Source organism: Mus caroli, chromosome 3 (genome assembly GCF_900094665.2).
Source record: "Mus caroli chromosome 3, CAROLI_EIJ_v1.1, whole genome shotgun sequence".
Classification (NCBI taxonomy): domain Eukaryota; kingdom Metazoa; phylum Chordata; class Mammalia; order Rodentia; family Muridae; genus Mus; species Mus caroli.
In genome coordinates, this window is record NC_034572.1 from 132,735,449 (window position 1) to 132,745,241 (window position 9,793).

Genomic DNA, 9,793 nt, shown 5'->3' on the forward strand with positions numbered 1-9,793 from the left:
TCTGCATCAGCTCCTGCTCCCTGACCTGTCTGAGTTCCAGTCCTGACTTCCTTTGGTGATGAACAGCAGCATGGAAGTGTAAGCCAAATAAACCCTTTCCTCCCCAACTTGCTTCTTGGTCATGATGTTTGTGCAGGAATAGAAACCCTGACTAAGACACCACCTTAATTTGTAGAATAAAAGAGAGCTGATAATTGGGCAGATAAAAGGGAAGGTGGAGCAGAAGATGGAGAGAGGGAAGAAGGAGAAAATGGGAGAGAGGATGAAGAGGAGGAGGAAGAAGAAAATCAGAGCCGAAGCACATGGCCTGGAGAAACCACAAGTTATAAGGGGTCTCATAGATATGAAAGATGGTAGTGTAGCAGTAGATATGCCCAATCTAGGTGCACAGCATGTATTCATATTAATTGAATTGTGTCTTTTATTGCTGGGGCATATTTTGGTTGGAGAATTACCGCAACAATCATCTTAATATGAAAAAACAAACAAACAAACAAAAAACCCTGGGATAGCTAAAACAATATTGAACAATAAAAGAACTTTTGGAAGTACCATCATCCCTGACTTCATAACGTTGTACAGATGAACAGTAATAACAACTGCGGTACTGGTACAGAGACAAACAAGTTGATCAGTGGAACAGACCCAGAAATAAACCCACACACTTACACACATTTGACTCTCACCCCCAAGACATTTGATTTTTGACAAAGAAGCCAAAACTGTATAATGAGAAAGGGAGAGCAACTTTCACAAACGGTGCTGGTTTAACTGGATGTCTGCATGGAGATGGATGTAGATAGATCCATATTTATTACCCTGTACAAAACTCAAGTCTAAGAGGATCAAAGACCTCAGTGTAAAACCAGATACACTACATCTATTAGAATAGAAAGTGGAGGCTAACTAGCCTTGAATTCATTGATAAGGGAGATAACTTCCTGAATAGAATACTGAAGCTCAGGCACTAAGATCAACAGTTAATTATTGGGATCTCATGAAAATAGAAAACCTCAGTAATGCAAAGGACACTTTCAATACTTTCAAAATGGTAGCTTATAGAATGGGAAAAGATCTTCACCAACCCTTCATCTGACAGAGGGCTAATACTTAACATTTTTAAAGATCTCAAGAAGTTAGACACCAACAACCCAAATAACCCAATTAATATATGGGATAGAGAGATAAACAGAATTTTCAACGGAGGAATCTCTAACGGCCCAGAAACATTTAAAAAAAAATTCACTCTTCTCAGTTATCAGGGATATAAATGCAAATCAAAATGACTCTGAGATTCCACCTTTCACTGTCAGTAAGGCTAAGATCTAAACTTCATGGAACTGCACATGCTGGCAAGGATGTTGGACCAAGAGGAACACTATACATTGTTGGTTGGAGTACAAACTTGTACAACCAATCTGGAAATCTATTTGGCAGTTTTTAAGAAAAAATGGGAATAGTTCTACCTCCTTGCTACCACTCTTGGACATATAACCAAAAGATGCTCTACGCCTACAAGGACATGTGCTCAACTATGTTCATAGAAACTTTGTAATTGCCCCAAACAGGAAACAACCCAGATCTCTCTCAACCAAAGAATGGGTAAAGAAGATGTGGTTCGTTTACATAATGGAATATTACTCAGCTATTAAAAACAAGGACATTGTTAATTTTGCAGCAAATGCATGGAATTACAAAATAGCACCCTGAGTGAGGTAACCTAGACCCAAATAGACATGTATGGTATGTACTCCCTTATAAGTGAGTATTAACCATAAAATACAAGATAACCATGATACAATCCACAGACCCCAAGAAGCCAAATAACTGGGAGGACCCAAGGAAGCATGATTGAATCTTTCTCATAAGGGGAAATAAAATATATATTGGAGGTGGATAGAGGGAGAGAAGTGGGTGGGAGAGAGGATGGGGATGGGAGAAGGTTGTGTTGAGGATTAGATGTAGGGAGAGTGGGAGGGGGAGAATGGAAATTGGTAGGAGTTGCATCTCTAGAAAGTTCCAGAGACCTGAGGCAGGGGGAGGGGAAGGGGAAGGTTCAAGGAAGTCTATGGGAGTGACTCTAGCTGAGACTCCTAGCAATAGGGGATATGAAGCCAGAAGTGTCTACTTCCTGTAGCCAGGCAGGACCCCCACCCCCACCCCCAGTGGAGGGATAAGGACAGCAACCTACCCATAAAACCTCCAACCCCAAATGTGTCCTGCCTAACAGATGTGCAGGGACAAAATGAGTCAGAGATGGAGGGAATGGGGAATGGCCAACTGGTGACTGGCCCAATCTGAGGCCCATCCTATGGGCAAGAACTAATCCCTGACACTATTAATGATCCTCTCTTATGCTTGCAGATAGAAGCCTAGCATAATTGTTCTCTGAGAGGTTTCATCCAGCAGCTGATGGAAACAGATGCAGAGAACCATAGCCAAACATTAGATAGAGCTTGGGATGTCCTGTGGAAGAGTTGGTGGAAGGGTTGAGGGACAGAAAGAGGATAGGAACTCCATAGGAAGACCAATAGAGTGAACTAGCCTGAACCCTTGTCCCAGAGACTGAACTATCAACCAAAAAGCAATCATGTGGTGGACCTAGGCCCTGTACACATGTAGTAGATGTTCAGCTTGGTCTTCATGCCCTGTCCCCCAACAACTAGAGCAAGGGCTGACTCTGTTTCTGTTGCCTTCCTGTGGATCCTGTTCCTCTAACTGAATGGCCTTATTGGGCTGTCCTCAGTGTGAGAGGATGTGCCGTGGTAGGATGATACTCACGGGGTGGAGGGTCCTACTCCTCAAAGGAGAAGGAGAGGGGGAATGGAGGCAGAGGCTGTGAAAGAGGGGACTTGCAGGAGGCGGGGCTGATATTGAGATGTAAAGTGAATAAAGTAATTCATGAAAAACTTTTCTACAACTATAATAAAACAGAAACAAATAAGCACTCCTTATACCATAGTGTAGGGGTTGAAGGAAGAAATTCTCCAGGCAACCACAGGATTTGAGTACATCAATATCAGACAGTAAATACAGGGGATCTCTGGGGCTTTTTGGCCAGCCAGTCTAGACAACGAGTTAGCTGCATGTTCATGAAAGACCCTGTCTCAAAAACTCAGGTGGAAAAAAATTAAGGAAGACTTTTGACTTGACCTCTATCCCACCACCATGTAGACATTTGTGTACACACACACACACACACACACACACGATCTCCCTCATACATGTGCACACACACAAATATAACATAAACCATATTTGATCATATAGTTCTACACTGCCATCTAGAACTAGAGACTCCTCTCAACATTTTTTCCTAAGGGTAATGTGGCACAGCATACATAACTGTAGTATATCAGTGACTTTACCAAGTGCTATGCAAAACTTTACGTTTCAATGACCAAAAGTTCTTAATTCATTTGTGTTGTCTTTGCCCATCAAAAAATATCCTGTAGATGCTGCATCACTCAGAAGGCAGCTTCTAACTCATGAAGTATGGAAGCTTACTTGTGATTCTTAATGACATATTTTCCTAGAGATTCGAACCTATCAAATCATCCACCCCAGCTCCTGGTACATACAATGAAATACGAACTGCTTTCAAGTGCCCAAAGAAAAGACTAGGATTGTCTTTGCCATTTGACCAGAGCGCTGCTCGATTCACAGATTCCAAGGCACAGAAGCTACCAGGTCTGTTATTAATCTTTTACTCCAACTGTGTAGAACTTACTCTCTTTAGTGGGGTGGATACATGAGAGAATTTAATTTATCGAAGTTCTATGTTTGGTGGTATTTATTTAAAGTTAAAAAAAAGTTTAAGTATTTGCTATGGTAAACAGACAACTCATTATATAGTAAAGCTTTAGTAAGATTAACTAACAGAACCAACTGAATAGAATACACATAACTGAAATTATGTGTCCTATTCAAATATGTCCCATTTCACTAATGGATATGAACTTATCCAAACAGACTTCTCTTGAAGACAAACTGAACTATAGAGAGGACACTAAGTACTTATCACAAGTATCTGACTATATTAACAACAACAACAACAACAAAACCCTTTCAGCATCATAGAAAGCTATTTGTATTATTCTGAGTGACAAGTATGTGAAACTTGCTTCATTCAGACCATACCTATAGGAAATACCCTGAGTTACGTTTGTTACTGTACAGAAGGAGTGAAACGGAGTAAGTGTGCAGAGAGGAGCATTAGGTGATAGGGGATTTTTTCATGTTAAATACATTTTACATCACCTTTCTATCATTGTTTAGCTTTGTGATTTATTCATGTATTCTCTTTTGACATTTATTTTGCCCATAATAAAAATAATTTAAAGTATCCAGTCTGTGATCTTGATAAATGTATCAGTTAGCTGTCATTAAAAGAGGCTCATGTGCTATATTAAACAAGACTGCACTTAGAACTTATATCAAGGTAGCACAGACCATAGTTGTCTTGGTTAGTTTTATTGTCAACTTAGTAAACCTAGCCTTAGCTGGGGAGAGGCATCTCAACCGAGGAATTGCCTTTACCAGATTGGTCAGTGGGCATTTCTGTGGAACATTTTTCCTGATTGTTACTTGATATAGGTGGGCCAAACCCACTGTGGGCAATACCATTCCTGGGTATGTGGGACTGGTCTTCATACGAAATCTAGCTGAGCAAGCCAGGGGAGGCTAGCCACTAAGCAGTGTTCTTCCAAGGTCTCTGCTTCAGTTCCTTCCCCCAGGTTCCTGTCTTTAAGTTTTTGCTTGGCTTTCCTTAACGCTGTTAAGGATAAACCTCTCTTCCCTCTAGGTGCAGCTGTTCAGTGCTTCATCACTTTATCTCAGCAAGAGAGACTGAACTAGAACAGAAAACGAGCACTAAGTTAGTCTTGGGGGCGTTGCTCTGATGAACCTGACTGTGGTCCTTGGGAGGATTTTAGAGCTTTCAGCTAGAAAAAGCTGTTGAGCACTCAACAAGAAGTTAATGGACTGTTAAGGAACCTTAGGAGACCAGAATGTTGAGAGAGGTGTGGAGGCTGGGAGCCTGGCTTGTGAAGTTCCAGAAAGAAGCAAAGATTCTATTGGGACAGTTTGTATAAAATTTTGGATTAAGAATCTCTGGTAGTAGAATGCTTGCTTTACTGGGACAATTGGTGCTGGTTAGAAATGGCTGAAGAGTCAGTTGTGGTTAATAAGATCCCAGCATCATTGAGGTGATATATTCTGAGAAGTATTTTCTCAGGGTCAGCACACAGACAGTGTGGTTCAGATGGGGGTCAAGGCTGCATCTCGGGCTGGTTTTCTGAATTTGGTAGTGGGTAAGAATATTCTACATCGCACTGGGTTTGGAGACATAAAGGGATCATAGACAGTAGATGCAGCTAGGTGACATTTAGTAATCCCAGTAGAGTAACAAGGATACCACTAACAAAGGTGTTGCCTCAGCTGTAGTGGAGACCCTAGGAATAAAGTGTTGTAGAGAGAGGTGAGGTTTGACACCTTCAAGCCGGGTTTGAGTCCACGAAGAACGCCCAGGAGAGGCAACCTCTGTTGCAACGCAGACCTCATCACATTGGAGATGCCAGGAGTGTGGGGTGACCACCAAGGACACTGGGATGTGTGGAGTGGAGCCAGCATAAGTTTACAAGGCAAGCTGTGAGTGCTGAGAGGAGCAGGGCAGGGGAGGTGGAGCTGCTTCCTCTGCACCCCAGAGCATTGTAAGGGCTTGATGACAGGCACGGAGCTGTTTACATTTGTTTCAGTCTGGCTGTTCCTATGTCCTGGATACCTTTGGCTAATTTTTTAATCACTGCAGCAGAAACCAAACTAGGCCACTCACTGAAAGATTAGAGCATGTCTCATTAGGGAGGGATTTAGGAATGTTACTAAGGTAAGCCTTAGTAACGGCAGGAGGAGGAAGTTTAGATAATAGCTTAGGCTATAAAAATTACCATGGGAGGAATCATTTCTTTTGGTCGCTTTGATTTGATGTCCTGTGGGTCCAGGATATTGTCACTGGGGAAGAAAGTAGCCGCCGCTGCTCTCAGTGTGCTCCTTCTCAGCACATTGAGATTTCTTCTGCCAGCAGTTTCCTGGAGTGGCCACTACAGCTCAGTATGGTGTATGGCTTACAAATGGTGCCACACTGCCAGCTTTCTTTTACACTGGCTACCCCCATTATTACCAAGTTTTGAAATAGTCCCATCATGTAAAACTTGTCACATGCACCCTTGACATTAGTGCCCACCCCCATTCCTGTCCCCAGGCAATCTCTGAGCCCATGTGCTTTAATTTTTCTAAAGTTTCATGTAAGTGGAATCATTTAGAATGTTGTCACTGTTTTCTCTGCATGCTTCTGACACTCACTCACCTTTGCTCATTAACTTTGAAAGCCGTTGATAAACTTTAAAAAGTATCTATGCTATATAGCCAGAAATATATGACTTCCTTCTAAAAAGTTTACTTAATGTTACTGAGTTAAAAAAAAGTTCTTAAAAAGTGTGCTTATTCTTATACATAATGTTCTTTATAATTTTAGGTCCTGGCTTTTATGATATCTCAACCAACATTGTAAAAGCCCAGGTTAAAAAACCCTGCTTGAAGAAACAATCGAAAACTGGATTTGGCTCTTCTGTGCCTCGAACTTTGTTCACAGCTCAGAAAAAAGCTTTCCGTGGCCCTGGGCCTAGTGATTATCAGGTGATAGGTTTCTAGCAAGACATTCATGTTTTCATTTTACTGTATGTTAGTTATGATGTAGTAATAGAATTGCTAGGCAAGTATGGTAAGCTATCCTTATTACAATAGTCTATGTGTCATGAAAAGTAGAGGACTGATCACACTCAGCGGATGAATTACAGCAGAAGAAAAAAAAACCAAACCAAAATGAAAATCCATACAAACTGAAGTTCTAGAGATCACAAACATCATGTTTGATAAAAGTCTGCTCTAAAGTTATGTTCAAGGAAAACTAGTCGGGAAAGTGAAGGCTCAGAGCTTCAGACAAAGCAATGGGCATATTTGCTACAGAATAGTTGAGGTTTAGGGAGAGTTAACCAGGTGGCCAGTTTAAAAATGGTAAGTGTTCTAACAAAGAGAATGTCCTTTGTGGGTAAGGCAAGCAGTAGGGACCAGTAGTTAAGAATGGGAGCTTGAGGTTTTGATTCAGTGGAGGAATTAGTTTATGAATTAGATTTTGGTTTAAGACAGGCTTATGCAATATAGTTTTATAATATATAATATGTAATTATATAGTATCATAGATTATACATACGCATGTATAATATAATTATATTATATAACTATAGTATATTTTATGAGAATTTTTAGTATAAATTCACTGGAAATGGTACTGGGTTACACAACAGCATTTTAAGCAGTGTGTGTGTGTGTGTGTGTGTGTGTGTTCACATGCCATGGGATATCTGTGAGGGCCAGAGCATAACTTGCAGAGGTCAGCTTTCTACCTTTACCATATAGGTTCTTGAGATGAACATGAGCCTCAGCCTTGCCAGCTGATCCTTTCCCTGCTGAGCCTCCTCCTTGGACACAAGTGACATTGTTTCTCATCACTCAGGATTTATGTTTATTGATGATGCTTGGAAAATGGAAGGCATAAATAACCCAGAAACAAGTGAAACCTTACATCCCATTTTTATTTTTATAACTGACTTCAAAACACTGTGTCCCAAATTCAGAGTATTACAATGTGAAATGGCTGACTGTTTGCAGGAATGGTTTCCTAAGGTGGTTGTCATTGCAGTGTCTAAGGACGTTTAAAATCTTGATGCTCTGGTCATAGCTTGAAGCAATTAAGCTGGAATCAGATTTTGCAAGTGTTGACTCTGCGTGGTATGATTAAGATGAGGCATCAGCACTGGCAAGGAAGCAAACCACTATATGATATGTTTGAGGATTTAAAGGCAGGAATTACGTGTTTAATTCAGTGCTCCGAATTAAAATTTGCTTTTTATTGTACATAAAACATATGATTAAACTTTATATTTTCAGCTTTCTAAATTTTTGAAGCATATTTTTTCAGATTTGTTTTCTAAGCAGACACCTTCAGCATTTGTTTTCTATGTAAATATTTTATTGCTTTTGCACATTTTTTCAGTTCCCTTGCCAGTATTATTTTATAGCAAGCAACTTTGAAAGCTCTTCTACCTTTGCCTCAAGCAGAGCTCATGCTAGCTGCCCATCATAAAAGACGTAGGTCCCTTATACACATGCCTTCTCCCACAAGGAAGCTGCGCTTTGCTGGTATCTAATGGTCCCACCCTTCTGGTCTCCATGGTGCCCTCTGAGCAAGGAGGGTTGTAACAGTCTCCTGACGCGGGCTGTGTCAGGATGGGTAAAGCCTTTTGTCTCCAGCTCAGGAGACTTGACTCTTCTGTTAGTGCCTAAAACTAGCCATACTTGCCAACTTAGAGCAGGATATCATTTATAGACATTTTTATTTTATTGATTTTTTTCTCAAAGCCCCCCCCCCCCCCCCGGGTATCTGAAGGTCGTCACTTATTTCCATTAAGTTCAGCAGTTTGTTAAAGAGTTGAGAAACGAACAAAGTGAATCCACCTGTGAGTGCTCTGCAGGTTTTTAGTCTTTTGATTGGCAGATGCTTTTTGATTTGTAAACTTCATCTCAAACGTTTTTCTCATATCTTTTCACATATTTCTTCTTTGATAAAGATTTAGTTTGATATATATCCTATTTTAATTCTGATTATGAAAATAGTACATCAAGCCTACCCTAGTGGTTTTGAGGGACCTCTCATGAATGTCAGTAGTTTTTAGAAAGTTTTGCTGTGCTTTGTGTAAAACGCACCATTAGTTCATTAGTTTTAGTCACGCTTTGTGTTTTCCCATCGGAGTCCCAGGGACATGCTTTGATCATTGCCAGCCAATAAAAACAACTAGCCTCACCATGTCTCCAACAACCCGAACTTAGAGCACTTTCATGCCTTTTTGATATATTATCACATTCTAGACAGTATGCTTTAAACTCTTTGAATATTGTTGCTGTGCATCACCTGAATTCATGGGTATACCATTACCAGGAAATTCACTTCTTTCTGCATTTTCAGGCTATGGACTGGAGTTTTCAATGCCTTCCTGAAAGACAGGCACCTTGTGCTGCTTCTTGTTTGCGTCTGCTGCTGCTGCTGCTGTGTTAGTGTAGGTGTAGGCTTGGCTTGTTTGAAAAGGCCTATTTTGTATAGATTTTGAATAACTCTTTGGATGTAAAATTTTAGGGTGCTAGTTATTTTCAGTACTTTAATGATGCCACTGTGTGGCTTGGTGAGAAGTGGGCTGTGCTACAGATGGATTTTCCTGTGAACCGAGTGGATGCTTTTGTGTCTCTCACTTGTATCTTTGGTATGACTAAGTGTTGCTTTCTCTTCAGTACATCTGTCTGAAATTTGCAGAGCTGTTCCATCTTTGCTTGCTGTGTGTTGTCCACTTGAAATAATTCGTGTCTGTGGTTTCTTCATACATTTCTTATGCCATATCTTTCCTGCTCCTGGGATCCAAGTACACACATATGTTGGATGGTTTGTCATACTCTGAACCTGCTGCACCTTCTCCTCCTCTTCTTGTTTGGGTGTATACATTTCCTTTCTTTTTTTTTTTTGTATAGTTTTTAATAGGTATTTTCCTCAATTACATTTCCAATGCTATCCCAAAAGTCCCCAATACCCTCCCCCCCACCCCCCAACACACCCACTCCCACTTTTTGGCCCTGGCGTTCCCCTGTACTGGGGCATATAAAGTTTGCAAGTCCAATGGGCCTCTCTTTC

At 40.7% G+C, this 9,793-nt stretch overlaps 1 protein-coding gene across 1 annotated transcript in view; it reads left to right on the forward strand.

Annotated features, from left to right (window-relative positions):
- Stpg2 (sperm tail PG-rich repeat containing 2) overlaps positions 1–9,793 on the forward strand; it is a 436,171-nt gene that overhangs the window by 78,782 nt on the left and 347,596 nt on the right. Inside the window, exons 8-9 of the mRNA XM_021158500.2 lie at positions 3,537–3,690; positions 6,533–6,693. Of these exons, the coding sequence (XP_021014159.1) occupies positions 3,537–3,690; positions 6,533–6,693 (315 nt within the window). The remainder of the gene's footprint in view (positions 1–3,536; positions 3,691–6,532; positions 6,694–9,793) is intronic.